This window comes from Aspergillus versicolor, assembly GCF_001890125.1.
Source record: "Aspergillus versicolor CBS 583.65 unplaced genomic scaffold ASPVEscaffold_16, whole genome shotgun sequence".
Classification (NCBI taxonomy): domain Eukaryota; kingdom Fungi; phylum Ascomycota; class Eurotiomycetes; order Eurotiales; family Aspergillaceae; genus Aspergillus; species Aspergillus versicolor.
This window is the reverse complement of record NW_024467539.1, coordinates 256,650-274,450: the sequence shown is the minus strand read 5'-3', so window position 1 is coordinate 274,450 and position 17,801 is coordinate 256,650. Positions and strand designations below refer to the sequence as shown.

At 51.8% G+C, this 17,801-nt stretch overlaps 10 protein-coding genes across 10 annotated transcripts; 4 read left to right on the top strand and 6 right to left on the bottom strand.

Moving 5' to 3' along the window:
- Positions 1-278: 278 nt before the first annotated feature.
- On the top strand, positions 279-1,211 carry ASPVEDRAFT_89792 (uncharacterized protein; the record flags this gene model as incomplete). The annotated part of the gene is made up of 1 exon (XM_040818687.1): positions 279-1,211. One exon carries the CDS (start codon positions 279-281, stop codon positions 1,209-1,211), a length of 933 nt encoding a protein of 310 aa, XP_040674343.1.
- Positions 1,212-1,310: 99 nt separating this feature from the next.
- On the bottom strand, positions 1,311-3,195 carry ugd2 (putative UDP-glucose dehydrogenase Ugd1). Its single transcript, XM_040816383.1, has 4 exons — positions 2,840-3,195; positions 2,448-2,794; positions 2,270-2,401; positions 1,311-2,217 (listed from the first exon to the last, which is right to left on the bottom strand). The coding sequence occupies exons 1-4, from the start codon at positions 3,054-3,056 to the stop codon at positions 1,339-1,341; spliced, it is 1,575 nt and encodes a 524-aa protein (XP_040674342.1). The 5' UTR covers positions 3,057-3,195; the 3' UTR covers positions 1,311-1,338.
- Positions 3,196-3,707: 512 nt separating this feature from the next.
- On the top strand, positions 3,708-5,687 carry ASPVEDRAFT_204195 (alpha/beta hydrolase family protein). The gene is made up of 6 exons (XM_040809419.1): positions 3,708-3,858; positions 3,902-3,976; positions 4,024-4,775; positions 4,819-4,951; positions 4,993-5,066; positions 5,106-5,687. Exons 1-6 carry the CDS (start codon positions 3,724-3,726, stop codon positions 5,206-5,208), a joined length of 1,272 nt encoding a protein of 423 aa, XP_040674341.1. The 5' UTR covers positions 3,708-3,723; the 3' UTR covers positions 5,209-5,687.
- On the bottom strand, positions 4,914-7,448 carry ASPVEDRAFT_66491 (uncharacterized protein). Its single transcript, XM_040815887.1, has 5 exons — positions 6,983-7,448; positions 6,787-6,938; positions 5,741-6,737; positions 5,487-5,695; positions 4,914-5,444 (listed from the first exon to the last, which is right to left on the bottom strand). The coding sequence occupies exons 1-5, from the start codon at positions 7,157-7,159 to the stop codon at positions 5,258-5,260; spliced, it is 1,722 nt and encodes a 573-aa protein (XP_040674340.1). The 5' UTR covers positions 7,160-7,448; the 3' UTR covers positions 4,914-5,257.
- Positions 7,449-7,885: 437 nt separating this feature from the next.
- ASPVEDRAFT_47710 (GNAT family N-acetyltransferase) lies at positions 7,886-9,007 on the top strand. The gene has a single exon (XM_040813846.1). The coding sequence runs from the start codon at positions 8,083-8,085 to the stop codon at positions 8,692-8,694; it is 612 nt and encodes a 203-aa protein (XP_040674339.1). The 5' UTR covers positions 7,886-8,082; the 3' UTR covers positions 8,695-9,007.
- Positions 9,008-10,848: 1,841 nt separating this feature from the next.
- ASPVEDRAFT_403155 (inorganic phosphate transporter) lies at positions 10,849-12,944 on the top strand. Its single transcript, XM_040812129.1, has 2 exons — positions 10,849-12,497; positions 12,544-12,944. The coding sequence occupies exons 1-2, from the start codon at positions 11,108-11,110 to the stop codon at positions 12,828-12,830; spliced, it is 1,677 nt and encodes a 558-aa protein (XP_040674338.1). The 5' UTR covers positions 10,849-11,107; the 3' UTR covers positions 12,831-12,944.
- Positions 12,945-13,124: 180 nt separating this feature from the next.
- Positions 13,125-14,386, bottom strand: ASPVEDRAFT_57618 (cellulase family protein; the record flags this gene model as incomplete). The annotated part of the gene is made up of 3 exons (XM_040815361.1): positions 13,125-13,210; positions 13,261-14,340; positions 14,362-14,386. 3 exons carry the CDS (start codon positions 14,384-14,386, stop codon positions 13,125-13,127), a joined length of 1,191 nt encoding a protein of 396 aa, XP_040674337.1.
- A 331-nt stretch (positions 14,387-14,717) lies between these two features.
- On the bottom strand, positions 14,718-15,038 carry ASPVEDRAFT_156199 (uncharacterized protein; the record flags this gene model as incomplete). The annotated part of the gene is made up of 1 exon (XM_040808511.1): positions 14,718-15,038. The coding sequence occupies one exon, from the start codon at positions 15,036-15,038 to the stop codon at positions 14,718-14,720; it is 321 nt and encodes a 106-aa protein (XP_040674336.1).
- A 74-nt stretch (positions 15,039-15,112) lies between these two features.
- Positions 15,113-16,291, bottom strand: ASPVEDRAFT_89784 (uncharacterized protein; the record flags this gene model as incomplete). The annotated part of the gene is made up of 2 exons (XM_040818686.1): positions 15,113-16,150; positions 16,235-16,291. 2 exons carry the CDS (start codon positions 16,289-16,291, stop codon positions 15,113-15,115), a joined length of 1,095 nt encoding a protein of 364 aa, XP_040674335.1.
- A 193-nt stretch (positions 16,292-16,484) lies between these two features.
- ASPVEDRAFT_156198 (uncharacterized protein) lies at positions 16,485-17,758 on the bottom strand (the record flags this gene model as incomplete). Its single annotated transcript, XM_040808510.1, has 1 exon — positions 16,485-17,758. One exon carries the CDS (start codon positions 17,756-17,758, stop codon positions 16,598-16,600), a length of 1,161 nt encoding a protein of 386 aa, XP_040674334.1. The 3' UTR covers positions 16,485-16,597.
- Between the last annotated feature and the right edge of the window lie 43 nt (positions 17,759-17,801).

Genomic DNA, 17,801 nt, shown 5'->3' with positions numbered 1-17,801 from the left:
ATCGCGCCATCAGCCATAGCCGCCGAAGTACAGTATAATATACACATTTTACACAACTATCTATATAAACATAGGGTATTACAATATACTTACGTATCACTAACTTCTTAGCCATGCATAGACAGCCCAAAGGTAGCATGACGAATTCTAGCAGTCACGAAGAGCTTTATAAATGCCATCGGCCCCGGACTCGAAATATGTTATAGACAAGTTGTGTCTACAATCACTACTTTCTTTTCTTTATCTCCCTCTTCTCCAGAAAGGCCAACACAGACAAAATGCTTGTCCTGATCGCCGGTATTACGGGAAAGCTGGGAACCCACCTGGCTCGCGCAGCTTTGCAACGCAATGATTTCCAAGTGCGAGGTCTAGGACGCAACCCCGAGAATCTAGATCCGACAATCGCAGCGCAACTGGAATCCTTTGTGACATGCAGATCCTACGATGACATCCCCGCCCTGGACAAGGCAGCCGCATCCGTCGATGCGGTAGTGTGTGCCTACAAGCCGGATCCAGTGCTCGACCTTGAAGGGCATTTGCTGCTACTACGCGCCGCTGAGCGGGCTGGGGTCAAGATCTTCCATGCATCTTCATGGAATGCCGACTGGCGGCTATTCGAATGGGGGGAGTTTGAGCACTATGATACGCACATTGCGTTCCAGCGCCATGTTGAGTTGACATCTCCCATCAAGCCTGTGTATGTCTTCACTGGAATTTTCGGGGAGTACCTTTTTAGCCCTGCGGGCCCTGGAATGTTCTCAAAGGATGAATTTGGGGCTGCCAGCGTGCAGGTCTGGGATCAGGGAGATGCAAAGTGGTCTTGGACTTCTATGAAGGAGGCAGCGGAATTCAGTATCAGCCTCTTGACCAGGAAGGATGTCCAAGAGGGATCTGGGGGCTATTTTGCTGTGAAATCAGGAGACTGCAGCCCCCGGGATATTGCCAAAGCATACGAAACCGTCACAGGCGCCAGTGTGGATGTGAAATATGCTGGGGCTGTGGACAGCGTGGGTCAGCAGCTTCAGCAGGCGCGTCAAGAGCATGGTCCCAGCCAGTACAAGCAATATCTCGCACTGATATCACAGTGGTTTGGATACACGGGGAAGCTTTATCTGCAGAGTGCCGAAACCGTCATTAATGGCAGACCAACCACGAGTCTGGAGGATTTCCTTAGCGCCAATCCGGACCTTACAAACTGGCGATTTGAATAGGGGAAATAGATTCCGGTGTGTATGATGGATCAATCGGAGACCGGTGTCCGGGCATGAAGTTGTTACTTCGTAGGTAGAAGGAGATTTAACCAATGTAAAGGCCAGTTGATACTAGAATTTAACATATTCACAGAATCCTCAACCCCAGTTGCCGCACCCTTGCCCGGTCCAACACTCCTGCAGTGTCCAGCAACATCTTTGGCTCCTCCATCTGATCAGCTATTCTCTGCCAGGTCCCATCTTCAATACCAGATTGCCCAAGAACCATAGCATTGCATCCAATACATGAATCCTCCAACGACGCTGCTACTGTAATCTCCAAATCCACATCCTGCAGCATATCGCGAGCCTGCTCTTTCGAAAGCGACCCATCCCATACCCTGACTGAAGCCCCAGACTTCCTCAACTCTGTAACAACTGCAATACCCCTTTCCAGACCAACAACAGCAACCTTCCTGCCACCATCTGGCAGGCTTTGAACCAACCCCTCAACACCCCTCCTATACAACATCTCATCCATCTGCAGCACACCCCGCCAATAACTCTCCACCTCCCCCATTCCCAACTCCCCAGCAAGCCCAACAAAACACCGTACATCACTCCGTAACCATCCAATCCCAGTCCCCATGCCTGTCCCAGTCTCACTCTCACCATCAATACCACACCCCACCATCCACCCTACATTGCCTGCGCTCGCTTCTGTCCCAGCACATAGCATCCCAACCGCTCTAGCCTCCACAACGCGCTGTGCAAGCGACGCCTTACTAGCGATCCTTCCTAGCTCCGCGGACCAGGCGTCCATCGTTACAATACACTCTTCCGGGACACAGGGGGTGTATAATCTCTTCAAGGCGGTTATGCTTTCCGTTGAAGTGTTTGCAGAGAAGATATGTCCGATTATCACGCGTTGCGGGTGGATTGTATCAGCGAGGGTAGACCCAGGGAGGGTAAAGTCCGGGCTTGTAAGGACCGTGAATGCTGAGCTTGGGGAGGAAATTTGGTTCAGCTAAAAGTAGCTATATTAGCAGGATTTTTATGATATGACGGTGTAGACGTACGTGGTTCTTGATATACTGCGTCGTCCCGTACGGTGCCGTTGTGCGCTGGACTATGATCTTATGCCCTGCTGACGCGAGGGCGATTGTTTGGAGGGTGGGATTTAGGTATGTATGAGTAACCGCGCATTCATCCTGCTGTTCTGTTAGTAAATGAAAAGAACGGGGTAGATGAACGAACAATTCCGCCTCTTGCCATATCAATGCATAAGAAGATCAGCTCTGCCGCGGTCACAGCGGCGTGGACATTGGTTGAAAAGGTCAAGTTGGGTAGCCTTCGGCAGCGCTGGACATGATTGACCGTGTCTATACCCATGTACGTGTACTTGCCATTATGCAGTTGCTCGGTCGAGGTATCGGTACCATTCACACTGAGAGACTGGTCGTCGAAAAGGGCCTCCTCTAGACCAGGTTCGTATAGTGGTAAATTATCAGAGTTCCACGCATTTATCGTGCGTTCGTCACTATCAGCAATACAGAACTGGACGTCTGGATTCTGCATTGCGAGTACAATTCCCGTTATGGCTCCTGAGTTGGTTAGAAGATATAAACTGTAGATTCAGAGCCACTCACCCACTCGCCCAGCACCAATAATACAGCATTGCCGGACATTATCAATCGTTGTCTTTCTCACCTCGGTCGCTGGTTTCTGCTCAACGCTTTCTGAAAACGTATGCCCCTTGACCACAACCCGGGAAGGCTCTTTCGACTTGGAAGCTTTATACCGGCGACGCGTATAGAACAGGGCGACGCCGGCTAGGACGACGAAGACAGGGATTAGCACCAGCATTGCGAATAAGCCATCTGGTCAACACCATTTTGCCGTCGTCGATGGGCGAGCTTGTATTGTTAAGTGACAAGTGGCGGTCAGATTGTCCAGTGTACATATGTGCTGTCAATTCTCCGAGCGTTGCGCGGCGTGGCCTGCGGACGTAATGAGATACTTGGCGCGATTTATTTAGAACCTGCTAACTAACTAGGTAACTATCGTTCTATCTGATTTTGCTGTTTGTTTCTAATAGTGGAAACTAGCTATATGTATAACATTATAGCGTGTAGACTTACATGGTGACGTCTGAGCTGACGGGACTTAAACTCTCAAGTTGCAACGGAACGCAATGGCCATCCCTCCACCGACTCCTCAGGGAATAATGACAGTGTATGGCGGGTGAAGACTCCGCATGGTTCTCCCCCGTATCCATGGTTGAGCCCGCACCACAATGCAACGGTCCTCGTTTGACACCTCCACAGACACCACCATTGGTGGTTAGATGGCTGTAGACACGCTATGACCGCCGTGATAAAGTTCACAAGCATTCCTATATAACGCCTTACTAAGGATGTGGACTCGGGTGCTCCGGAACGCCATAGCGTCATTCTCATACTTGGATATTTGAGCCCGACTCCCCGAGAAGATGACTCTTCATTGAATTCAAAGTCCATCGAATACAGCGAATATGGGACTTGGAATGAGCACTTACCCACCACAGGGAGGAGGCGGCAGGCGCTGGATACTAGGGGAGAAGTTCGACACTGTCGCTCCGCACAAGGGGTCCATCAAGCTGCTGTGGGAGACGAAATGGAGAGCTGCAGTATGTCCCATTCAAGTATATAGAGGGAATACTAATAGCGCAGTGCGAGAAATCAATTTACCCCTTCTACGATGGGAAACTGGAGGACTTTGAGCCGATCTTCCAGACTCTTATCGCCGTATGTTATTAAGGGATATCAGGGATAACGACTAATAACTGCGGTAGGAAAACATAAACGACGCGTACTCAGACTCATACACGGAAAGATTCTTCCCCATCGCGAAGTCCCTCGAGCAAGAAGCTTCGATGGCATTCTATAACGGCGACAGCGAAACAGCATCCGATCTTCTGCGGCGCGCAGCAGTCGTGTACCGCATCTCGCGCTTCCCATACGTCAGCCCCGACGATAAAGAAACAAATATCAAAAGAAAGGCATTCACCAGACAGAAAGCCGCATACCTAACTGCCACATCCGTCTGGAAGAATCCACTAACTGAGCATGTTGTACCGCATACCCACCGCGCTGGTCGAGACGGGCCCCGTATCCCTGTCTACATACGTCTTCCGGAAAACACCAGCCCTGGAAGTCACAATCCCGTCCCGGTTGTTCTTATCATGACAGGGCTGGACGAGTACAGACCCGATAACAGCCAGCGGACGCACGAGATCACCGCACGTGGATGGGGCGTGGTGGTTGCTGAAATCCCCGGGACGGCTGATTCCCCTGCTGACCCCGCGGACCCTGAATCCGCGGATCGGCTGTGGAGTAGTATTCTGGAGTACATGCGGTCGCTGGGCGCGTTTGATATGACGAAGATTGTTGTTTGGGGGTTGAGTGCTGGTGGGTATTATGCTGTTCGGGCTGCGCATACGCACCGGGGAAAGCTGAAGGGGTGTATTGCGCATGGGCCCGGGACGCATTATTTTCTGGATGAGGAGTGGTTGGCGAGGGTTGAGAATCATGAGTATCCGTTTCCGTATGTCTCTCTCTGATGCTAGCTTCCGTGGTTAACTGTGTAGGATCATCCGCGCTTGGGCGAAGAAGTATGGCTATGAGGACCCTGCTGAATTCTGCAAGGAGGCGAGGAAGAAGTTCTCTCTTCTTGGGGCGGGGATTCTGGACTTGCCTTCTACAAGGCTGCTGCTTTTGAATGTAAGTGATGTCTTTTATCCTATACGGAGCTGACGGTGTAGGGTATCGATGATGGGGTAACGCCTATTGAAGACTGCTATCTGCTGTTTAGCTATGGGAGCCCTAAGGAGGGAAGGTAAGTCAGCCTCCCGGTTTACAGACTGTACTGATGTAGTAGGTTCTTTCCTGGCCTTCCCCATATGGGATGTCCAGCCAGTCTCGGGGCAGCGTACAAGTGGCTAGAAGACGTGCTGGGATGTGATTATGTGAAGAACTGATGGTCACATCTTTTAGTAGCATTTGCAATTATCTTAATATACTTTGATATCATATCCCGGAATCGTCCTGATGATATACAGAATCCTTATGATACTCACCCCACTTGTCACAGACGCTCTCAAACTCATCCACCATCGGCTCAATCAGCGTCCCAATCTCCGACTCGCGCTCAACGAACTGCAGTGCGAGACTCTGACTCGCATGCCATGCAATATGGCAATGCATCAGCCAGGAGCTTGATACGTTAGCTTGTCCATAAAAGTGGATGCTGACTTACCCTGGATTGTCAGTTTCAAATGCAATGACAAGATACCCCGACCCAGCCATCGTGGCGGTGTCCCTTCGAGGGGGATTATCGAGGTTTAGCTTTACCAGGGGTGTATACAGTCCCAGTCCCTCCGCCAGAATGAAGAAGTCGTGTCCGTGGAGGTGGAATGGGTGGTAGGCGTTGACAAGGCCGACGTCCTGAATCACCCAGTATGTCCACTAGACAGTCAGAATTATGTAGACAAGGTAGACGAGGAGACGAACCTGATTCTTGTTAGGAACTTCGTAGACGTTGGACTCCGTCGGAAACGCCGATTCATTCTTGTACGCCAGATAGTCCGTCGGACTGCTCCAGTCGATCGTCAGGTGCTTCGAGTTCAGCGTCCAGTGGAAGAACAGCTCAGGCAGGTCGTATTTCCATCCCACATTCAGATTCTTCTGTGCTGCCGCATTGCCAACTGTTTTCTTGACATACGGAACGAGTTTATCATACGGCTCATCGCCGCACGAGTTGCTGATCTTCCACTGCGACGTCGTTGGATCTGCGATATCAGCACCCTCATACCGGAGTATCCCCCTGATATCGTCATTATCAATATCCAGCCCATTACACGCAGTCTGATAGACCGCGCGCATCCAGTAATTCCCAATATCCTGATTCGCCTCCACAATCACATCATACCGCTGGCCAGAAGTCAAGATCACCGCGTCCGTCTCATACGGTTCAATAGGGACAAAGTCCGCAGCGACAACTGTAAGCTTGTGCCCATCAATGGTAAACTTCATCCACCCATCCACAGACGGATCAATCAGCCGAATCCGATACTTCTTCCCCTTCTGCACGCTCGTCTCCGACCTCTTCACCTCCCCCGTACAAGGTTGCTCACCACACCCAAAAACATTCGTCCCATTCAGCAACCCCGTCGGCGGAACCGCATTCGATCTCACCGGAAACCCTCCATACCTCGTATGTTCCTCCCAGAGAAGAAACACCGACTTCCAATACCAGTCCGTCAGAAAGACAGGCCCTAGGTCAACATCATAGTCCTCCGTCGCAGGGCCATGGATAACAACAGGCCCGTACAGCCCATCAGCCATCTGTAGCGAGAAATGCGAATGGTACCAGCTGGTCCCGTACTGCGTTGCGCGGAAGCGGTAGGTGAATGTCTCCCCTGGGGCGATGGGGCACTGCGTTACGCCTGGCACGCCGTCGAAGGGGTTTGTGTTGCGCTGCCAGATGCCGTGCCAGTGGATGGCAGTTCTATACTGTTACTTCATAGAGCGGCAAGAAGAGGTTGGAGGTTGCTCACCCGTTATGCTCGAGGCCGTTGGTGACGTGGATTACGAGCTCGTCGCCCCAGTCCGCTTCGATCAAGGGACCAGGGAGAGTCCCGTTCATGGTAAGGACTTGTCGCTCGAAGCCATCGGGGGCGAGTGTTGTATTCGTCGCGACGAGCCAGTACTAATGTATTTTAGTACGGGAGTGCGAGAGACTGGAATGCCTACCTCTCTCGTAACCCCTGTGTCCGGCGTGATACTGTGATAATCAGTCGAGATATTGTACTCGCCCCAGCAGCCTCGTGAGGTAGGACTATTTTCACAGATATCTTGGGCAAGCGAACGCGCTGTGAATACGAGGATAGCCAAACAGTATACAAATAACTCTGCAACTCGGCACGCCATGTCGACGAGCTGCCGTCAAATGAAGTGAATATGACAATTGTTGAATCAGGACGGGCGGCCCAGTTTAACTTTTACCCCAGAATTCTTCTTTTTAGAGCTTTTGTAGATCTTTTATGGATCTTGGTCCTGCACGCATTGACTCCGTGACTTGCTTTCCCCTCTCGCCCCTAGCAACTGACTCATGCATTCTGACCCAGCGCACCATCCATGAAATAAAAGGGGAAGCCGCCCTCGGCTGCTCGATATTAATGAGGCACATGAAGATTAAAGTTGTTGTATTGAAATCATGGAGAAGAGTGACCTGGGCCGGCCCGACGTCCACAAGTGGATCTTGGACATTCACGGGCTCTGCTGAATACGACCTCGGAGTATCGAATGGCTGAAAGTGGGACAATTATGGGATTACCCCTTGAGCAGTCTATTAATCGGTGGAAATGGCCTTATTATCTCCATGAGACATGTCTTAGAACTAGATTACTGTGGAACGACGATCAATCTGCGGCCCCGAAGGGATTCTTAGTAGCCTTTCACGGTATCTAGAATAGGCAACTAATATAATACCAAATTTAGCGGGATAGTGAAATTTAGATAACGCAGTGTTTCAGTATGTACATACTTGGCCGTAGTAGGAATACAGAACTGACTGGCTAGTACGGTCTGTACTGGTCGTATGGGGAGTGGGCTTATCCCATGCCATCCTGATGGCTGCAAAGTGCTATTCGTGCCCTGCTATGCAGAATGGTACTTCCCATTAGCTATGTATGGACCGCTCTTCGAAATTGCACTGCAAGGAATACGAGTTCTAGGCAGCTATTTGGCTGATGCGGAGTTGGAGTACCCCGCCAGAGCTTCAGATCCCACTTCGTCCACGTCGCTGCCTCACCATAAACAACGTACTTGACATCCTACTCAGCCCAGCAATCATGCCACTGCACCTCCGCCATGCCGTCGAATCCGACATCGACCAAATGATCGACGTCTTCCTCTCCGGCTTCGCCAAAGACGCCGTCGTAGCGCGCTGCTTCCCAAACAGGCCCTCCATCAGGACCTTCCTAGCCACCGGATACCGCCGCACCATCCCCGATCCAAACATCCACTCAGTCGTCGTCGTTGATACAGACCTCCCGGACTCCCCGATAATCGCATACGCGAGCTGGGTCGCACCCCACACACCAAACCCAGACGAGCCAGAACATCCCCGCTACCCGCCAGACGGCGACGACCTCGCCCTGGCCTCCTTCTTCTTCCCGCATCTGCAAGAAACCCGGGAAAAGAACATGGCGGGCCGGACGTTCTGGTATCTTGCTACCCTCGTCTGCCACGAGGAGCACCAGGGGCGGGGCGCGGGGAAGATGCTGATGCGGTATGGCGTTGAGCAGGCGGAGCGCATGCAGGCTGATATGTATGTTGAGGCCTCTCCGCCGGGTGTGCCGCTTTATCAGCGCTTTGGGTTTAAGGAGGTTGGGAGGGTGGTTGTTTTGGATGGCCTGCATACGGAGTTGTTTATGTTCAGGGAGTTTCCGGGTGCGGGTTAGAGGGTGGATGTCATGTCTAATAGCGTAAATACTAGCCAAGAATGTAAATAACTTGGATTTTTACCAACGAAGCGATTAGGAATGGCCCTGCGCAGTATAGAGGTGCACAGCGAGATGGTGACAGGCCCTCTCGGTATTCTGACTTGGTTAGATATGGACGGAAAAGAACAAATTGAGCTTTTCTTGATTTTGTACTTTGGTATTATTGCTGAAGGAATATCCTTTATCTGTCCTCAATACCTGGGTTAATAAGTTACATCTGAACATCTTTCCGCTGAGGTTCATTTCCTATTAATTCTGCAATATAAAAATGGCGACAGTGAGGTATCAGACAAGCCGAGATGAACCGGATATATTTTATTAGGGTATGTATTAAGACTATCTATAGCCTATCGAACCATAACCATGCCGGTCTAGATCAATCCAGAGGATCATATTTAACGGCCCAGTTAGTGAATATATATATCTGTATAAGATTCCTAATTGGGATAGTAACGAAGTAAATCCCTAGAATGTACGCTGCTCATTTGCAAAGTCTTACTTAACTCCAGCATGCTTGTAGATAATAAATCCTCGTATTGTCACCAGATATATGATAAAGCTCTTCAGACATCACAAACATAACCTTACCGTTTACTATTTGAAGAAACGGCACCACCACTAATAGGCTGGATAAACAGCTCAACGCCAGTCCTAGACTCATCCTAAGCACTTCAAACAACGAATATACAGGATATAATCAGCACGTGGGTCAATTCTGCACTGGAGTAATATAATCAACCTATCATCTAATCTCATGCCATCTCATCACAATGTCACTGCCCTGGTATTAGTTCCTCAGGCCCAGTGGAGGCCAGGTAGCCTCGTTTGGAAATCCTCCCGCTTCGAGGCTTGGACGAGGCAGACGGAATTTCCGAGTCCAACAATAGTTCTAGGACACTTGAGGTCAATGGCCAGCAATGGGCCGAGTAGCTGAGAGTTGATAGGAGTACCATCTGCCACTGCTGACGGGGCGAGTTTGAGTTTGACTGTGAGACGACGGACTAGTCTGCTGCATGGAAATTCTAGAAAGATTCGAATCCTTCGATTGTCATTGCCACCCCACGCGTGACGCTACAGATGCCGTAGCACACGACAGCAGGTTGCCGCGTGGATCAGGGGGTTGATGAGGCTGTCACAGTCACTTTCACAGTCACAGATACTGTTCCGGTGGTGTCTATCCAAAGTGTACAGACAACTCTTTCCATTCAAGCACTCCTCCGCATGTCATGAAGCAATGTCAAAACGTCCCATAGCAAGCATCGCATGCCGAGGAATCTTGGGATGCTTGTTATTAGTCAAGATAATCCCTCACAGACAAGACAGGCAAAATGTCTTGTTTGATACGCGCGGAAGCCTTGGCAGCACTTGACAGCAGCGAGACAGATATACAAACCCACACACGTGCGCGGCTGCGGCAAGCTTATTAGCAGGGAAAGCAGGCAAGATCCGTGCGCCAAGTGATCTTTTCACTGTGGCAGCAAATGGCCTGACGCGGATTGTGTGCCCAGACTCCCGCCAAGCGGTGCCAAGCGCATGGCTGTAGAGGCGTTGGTGATGGGCTCCCAGCCTACCACTTGTGAAGAGGCGAATACGGGGATTGGGCGTTTTTAATGGCGTTTCCATGATAGACGAATTAGAGGCCTTGATGTGTAAACGTGCTTCTGGTGAATTTGGCTCGTGGGGTGCTTAGCCCCGTTGTTTGAGCGGGAGACTGGCTGTGGTGGTTTGGGATCTGTCTCGATTGGAGAGACATATGCCTCAAGTGATGCTCATGATGATGGATGTCTTGGTGAATGATACTGTAATGGTCGTGTAGAGGTATTGTGGTATTGCTATCATATAGAATGGACATGTTGAACACTGAAGCGTTTGGATATCAAGATGATTCTGATGAGAAATCTCTGCAGCATCAGGGCTAGATGAGGCTAGAATCTACAGCTAGCGCAATCTACAGCGCCACAGACCCCTGGGGCACGCGACAGCATTTGATACTCGAATCGGCCGTACCGCTCCCGTTACAGTAGCGGGCCTTGACAAGGTTTGCACTCGGTCTCGACAGTGAGACGGCTCGTGGGGGCAACACCAGATTTCTAAAGATATAAAAGGGTCCTTCCCTCCCAGAGGTCGTCTTCGCAGTCAGACACAACACCATTCATTACTCCACGCAGACAAAATGGTGCTCACCGAGTACTCATACGTCTTTGCCATTGGCACCTTCTTCGCCCTCCTAGACGCCTACAACAATGGCGCCAGTACGTCCCCTTCCAGTTAAACCATCTATGTTAATTACTGGATACTAACATACACAGACGACGTCGCCAACGCCTGGGCAACCAGCGTCTCCTCCCGCTCCATCACATACCGACAAGCCATGATCTTCGGCACGATCTTCGAAATGCTCGGCGCCATCACCGTCGGCGCCCGCACCGCCGATACAATCAAGAACGGGATCATCCCGAATGAGGCATTCCAGGGGAACGCGGGCGTGCAGATGCTTGCATTCACATGCGCGCTGGCTGCTGCCTCGTCGTGGGTTATGTGGTGCACGCGGCACTCGGCGCATGTTTCGTCCACGTACTCGCTTATTTCCTCTGTTGCGGGGGTGGGCGTTGCTACTGTGGGCGCGTCGAAGGTGCAATGGGGTTGGAATGGGGGACAGGGGCTTGGAGCAATCTTTGCGGGCTTGGGAATGGCGCCGGCTATTGCGGCTTGTTTCGGCGCGATAATCTTCATGTTGATCAAGGTTGTTGTTCATATGCGGCGGAACCCTATCCCCTGGGCTGTTTGGGCGGCGCCGTTCTTCTTCCTTGTTGCGGCGACGGTTTGTACGCTGTCGATTGTGTACAAGGGGTCGCCGAACTTGGGGCTCAAGGATAAGGAGCCTTGGTATATTGCTGCGGTGACTATGGGGACGGGTGGTGGTGTCTGTCTCCTCTCCGCGATCTTCTTTGTCCCCTGGACGCATGCCCAGGTTATCAAGCGCGATGGGTCTATTAGATGGTATCATGTCTTCCTCGGTCCGCTCCTCTGGAGTCGTCCGTACCCAGCTGATGCGGACCGCGCTGTCGCCGTTGTCCCCGACTATGCCGTCGTCCAGCACGATAGCGACACCGATGAGGTGAAGAAACTCGACATGGCAGATATCGGCTCCCCTGAGACACTCTGCGAGGACACCGTGCTCCCCAAAGCCGCGCAGGCCACAGAGAAAAGCCTCAGCGCTACAGAAGCACAAGCAGACTATAAGCAGCTGATGGCCGAAGCGGAGGAAAAGTTCCACGCAAAGCTGCGCAAAGGTCGTGGTCCGCTGGCGTGGGCGCTGCGTGTGCTGCATGAGAACCCGCTGGGGGCTGGCGAGATATACGAGTTCAAGAATCTGAGGATCCTGGCCAAGCGCATTCCGTGCATGATTATCGTCGGCGCGCTGTATGGGCTGCACTATGATATCCATGCGGCGCAGAGTGGGATCCATGGCACGCCTGAGGGGGATCGTATGGAGAGGGTGTATGCCTGTGCGAAGAAGTACCCGAATGAGGTGGAGCACACATTCTCGTTCATTCAGGTGTTGACAGCTTGTACGGCGTCCTTTGCGCACGGGGCGAACGATATTGGGAACTCGGTTGGGCCTTGGGCTGTGCTCTATGGGGCGTGGAAGACGGGCAGTGCGGCGGAATCAGAGGCTGATGTGGCCGTGTGGCAGCTGGCTGTCCTGTCTGCGACTATATCTATTGGGCTTATTACGTATGGGTATAATATCATGAAAGGTATGCTCCCCGTCTCTTTATTCATGACCAGAACTAACGTGTGCAGTCATGGGTAACAAAATCACATACCACTCGCCCAGCCGCGGGTGCTCTATGGAAATGGGCGCTGCTATTACGGTCCTCGTCTTCTCGCAGTATAAACTCCCGGTTAGCACGTCGATGTGTATTACAGGCGCGACGGTCGGTGTTGGGCTGTGCAATGGCACGTACAAGGCAGTCAATTGGCAGCGTGTTGGGCTGCTTGTTATTGCGTGGATCATGACGATTCCCATTGCAGGCACCATGGCAGGTATCCTGATGGGCGTTGTCCTGAATGCACCGCACTTTAGCTGAGTATAGATTGAATTATTATTGTTTGACAGTAAAACAGCAGAGTCATACCTTATATCGTTTACGTAGTCTTACAGAAAAATAAATTAGTAAATCAAGAACAACAGAATGGCCATGCAGAGGCCATTACTGCGATCATTCCCAAAAGCGAGCTGCCAAGTTCATTAACAATATGGTGATGACGAGTATTGGTTTAGGCATGCGAGACTGAGGAAGACGATAGCATCACATCTACTAGCTAGTATAGTGTAGCTTATCTTCCACAAACCAAGACCACTAACAAGCCAGGTCTTGAATTCAGATAGACGCATCCACCATACCCTGCAGTCCCTGCTCAATAGCCTCCTGATTGCGCCAGTCCGACCAGGTATGATCCAAAATCCCTACAAATTAGAATTAGCACAGCACCAGACCATAAAAGTGCAGAACTCACCCCAAGTATCATCCGAGTCCTGCGTGCCCTCGCGGATATAGTAACTGCCGCTAATCGTCCAAACCATCCACCCGGCCTGCTGCTCAGGAATCCACTCCCGGATACAGCTCGCGTAGACGCTCTGCCAGGTGGACTGATCCTGCGCGAAGCCGAACTCGGTCAGCACGACCGGCATGACGTTGACGATGGATGTGTCGTTGGTGTCTTGCGCGTTGAAGCCGCCGTTCCAGAGCGAGCCGGAGAGGTCGTCGCAGCTCGTGGCGGTGGTGTCGTAGTTGTGTAGTTCGAGAACGAGTTTCTCTGCGTACGCGAAGTCTGAGAGAGAGAATTTCGTCCCGGAACCGAGATCTTCGCCTGTCGGGATGGGTGAGAGTGTCGTATCGTAATTCAGACCGGATAGGTAGATCAATGCGTCTGGATTCGCGGCGTTCACTGCCTCTGCTGCGGATGTCATCTCCGTATACCACGTTTCCCAATTGTATGGGTAATCAGGGTTTTCTGTGCTCGGTTCGCGCAGTTCATTACGGAGGCCGATACCGGTGAATGAAGGCCAGGAGCTTGCGTGAGAAGCCATGTATTCGAGTCCGCGCTTCCAATTCTCCACATTGAAGTATGTGTCCCCGAACCAGGCGTTGCCGTCGTCGTTGGAGCAGCACCACATTGCTTTGGAGATGTGGTTGTCGAGGTGTACGTATATTCCCTGGGCGTTGCACTCTTCCGCGACCATGTCGTAGACAGCCAGTCTGGTCGTGGTGTTTGTGATTTGGGGATTGGATGCGGTGATCTGGTTAAACACGGCGGTTCCATTCTCGGATCCTAAGGCGTTGATGAAGGAGTCCTGGACGGTGATGTCTCCGGTGTCGAGGATGTTGTCGACCAGTTCAATCGGGAAGGTCAGTCGGATGACGTTCATTCCTAGGGACTTTATCTTGGAGACGGTCGACTCGATGGAGGCGTATTGGAGGCCTTCTGGGACCATGGCCTCGCCTGCACCGGGCCAGTTCACGCCGGCGAAGGTGACGGGGGACCCAGCAGAGTCAAGGATCCATCTTCCAGAGACGCTGAAGGGGGTGTTCGCAGCTAGAATGGGGAGTATATGACCTGACAAGAGATAGAGTAGCTTCATGTTGAAGAATTTGCGAGTTTGGCATGTGGAGGGTAAGCATGTATTCAACCTATTTATAGAGGATATAGAGAGGGGAACATGTACTCCTCGGGCTAATAACTTTACGAGCCATTCAGCCTGTGGATAGTGATACCCTTCCGATATCCCCGAATAACCGATGTATGATCTTCAACCGGAGAATTACCACGTGGGGTAAACGCGCAAACAATGCGGGGTATATGCATTATTTCATCATCTCCAGCAGTCTAATGGTTTATACTCGTTGAACAAGGCAGCTATTTACTAGGTAGTTGGGGTTATTTGACCGGCGGTTCTCACCTATGCCTTGAAGTTAATCATCCCGCAGCATGCGCCGTAGGAGCTCCTTCTGAAACTCCCAGATCCTCTTCCGATTCCGTAAACTCCTAAGCTCCAGCCAATTCATCTTAATATCCCGATAAACCGCATACCAGTTCGTCCCATTAAGCGGAGGGCGGGGGATAGTCCATTCGGAAAGATGCTTATCGACATTGATTTGAGGCCGGCGCGAACTGTCCACTGAACTCGACACCGGTGTGGACGAACCAGCTCTATTCGTATTTGGCGACGGTGTTCTCTTTCGTTCTCGTAGAGCCGCCTCCCAGGCCTCGCGCGTCTCTTGGTCCTCCTTCATCTGGGGGACTGTGACCGTGGCCCAGAAATAGGGCGGCTCTTCGCTCCACAGCTCCCAGATCCACGGCATCTCTCTCAAAGGACGGAGAACCAGATGTGGGGAGGGAGGTGGGAGAACTCCCGGCAAACAAGGCGGAGGGCGTGGACATCGTGGTAGGTGAGGTATGAGAATATCATGGTTCGGATCTCCATGGGGAGGTTGGGGAATGGGCCGCGGGCTGGGCCTGGTATACCAGAAGACTGGTCACATTCAGGATCCATGGCGTTGTTGAAGATCTTCCGAAGCTGGTCCACGCCGAAGGGGTTCGTGACCAGCCACTCGTCTCCGGGATAGTGAATCCATTGGCGGTACTCGTAGGGGAAAATCGACAGCAGTACTGATGGTGGACTGGGCTCCAGATTGTGGAAGAAGCTGTAGAACTTGTCGAGTGGCAGGTAGCCCAGCTTGGAGCGACACAGCTGGCGGAAGACCCCAAAGCACCAGGGGTGGAAGAGGACCTCTGCCTCTGCTGGGCTGGGAGGGTCTACAAATTGATTTGCCACATGTATCACCCGGATATCGTAGCGCTCAGGGTAAACTTGTATCACATCAGACCGAGATCCCAGTGAGTCTGCCAGGCCGGAGAGAACGAATCTGCCCTCGCCATCGCCGTCGCGCTCGAATGGAAGATGATATGGCGGCGGCCAGTGGCCTGCTCGATCCCCGCTGCCTGGAATAAGAGCCTGCACCGTGTCGCAGCCTTTCATCTCCTGCATAGAGATCCGGTGGCCGTGATAAGCGCCCGGGTATCGACAGCCAGGGCCGGAAAGGTGTTCAACATCGCGGAGAGCGAAGAATAGCGTGTTCACTCCTGGTTTCTGCTTGGGAGTAATCGGGAGGCGTACACCAACTTCCGGTAAAGAGCACCGCTCATTCCAGGGACAGAGGCCGACTTGCTGGGTATGGCCCAGCCAGTGGTCTCGTCCCAGGCACAGTCCGACCATAGTTCGTTGTCGCAGCTCGTAGAGGCATCCGGTTTCTGCGGTGGAACATGGCCACAGGGTTTGGATTCCTGGGGGGTATGGCTGGGCCCCAGGAGTCGCATTTGGGCTCGTCGGGGGTTCTTGTTCTCCCTATGGCGAGTGGCAGAGGGCAGAGCGAGCAAATCACGCCCTGGAATGGTGAGCAGGGAACAGAAAATAGATAAGCAGTCTTACCCCTCTTAACTGCTCCTGGTACGGCTCCTGCATATTGAATTCCCGGGGGTCAGCCATAGTCAGGCACGATGTTATGGTGTCTAAAGGAGAGAAAGTCAAAGACGCGTCTTGATTTGTTATTTTTTCGGAATTCTCCTAACAGGACGCCACTAAGAGTACATGTAATTACACCAGAATCTACGACATATACTAGTATAATAATGTATCCTGCACCTATTATAGTAGCTCTCTTTGGAGTCCTGATTTAAAGCTCCTATACTACGAACCCTGCCAACCTGAGATCCCATCACAAGCACCGAGTAATTACCAGTCTGTATGCACAATACTCGCAAACTGACCCCAGTATTTCAGTACGCAGTGCTATTATTCAATGGCAAAATCCGGAATACCCCTCGACAGCACAAAAAACTCACTATTGCGCGTCTTGGGACCCAGCGTCGTGCCCTCGCGCCGCACAAACATCTTCCAGTATTCCAGCGCCTTGTACAGTTCCTTTCCGAAGAAATGCCACGCTGTTACAAGTAACTCGTTACTAGAACCGGAATACTCGACCCTGAACTTTGTTGGACAGCTTCGGCACCGCCAGATATGCCCTTTCTGCGCCGAGGCTGCTATCTGGGCTTGTTCGGCAGGAGAGGGAGGGCGGAATGTTTTTGGACTTGCGACGCCGAGGCGGAGATTTTCAGGGAATGCAGTGGATATAGCATGAGTAAGTAGTGGTCCATTAGGGACTTGTCTCTTCGTGTGTCTGCTCTCCGGTGGCGTGGATGTGGTGGTGCTGAGATGCGCGCAGATACGAAACGGGAGAGACGTCACGTCGACGGCTTTCAACAACCCTGTTGAGCTGCGTAGTCGGTATTCCTGCTTCAGGACGAGACCGCGCTCTATCCAGCTGGCGGAGGAGATGAGACGGTAGTCTGTCGATTCAAGGTGGGCTGTGAAGTCGCCGGCGAACATGTCAATTGGCGTACTTTGGACTCCAGAAGGTTTCTGAAAAGCTTGTTCGATATGAGGAAATATAATGCTGTATCCCCCTGTTGGCATTTGCGGCCAGTAATCCATTGACGCTGTTTGTCCAAGACATAATTTGGTGAATTTCGTGATGCGATGGGCGTGCGGTGGCTTGAGTGGCGGGTGTAGTACCTCGCAGCGAGGGCAGAACTGGAGCTCTGGATGATCTCGCTGCAAAAGGTCACACAAAGTCCTGTCGAATGTTCTATGGTTTATCTGGGTGCTCCGGCGGAGGAGGAACCAGGTTGTGGTCCAAGGGTGCAGTACGTGCGCGGCGGCTTTGCAGCTTAAAGAGAGGCATACCTTCGCCGGCAAGGGGAGGTAGGCGACGATCTCGTCGAACATCTCTCGTGGGAGACGGAGAAGAGTGATATTGATATTGGGATCTGTGTCGATGTCGGTCTGTGATCGTTGCATATAGGTTGGGGCTGGTTTAGGGCTCCGTCGGCCTTTACTGTACGGAATAGAACCGGAGACTGGATGGCATCTTTTCGATCGCCTGAGTACGGGCATGTTGTTTTTCGTACATTCCCAGTGTTAAGTGTTGGGAATTACG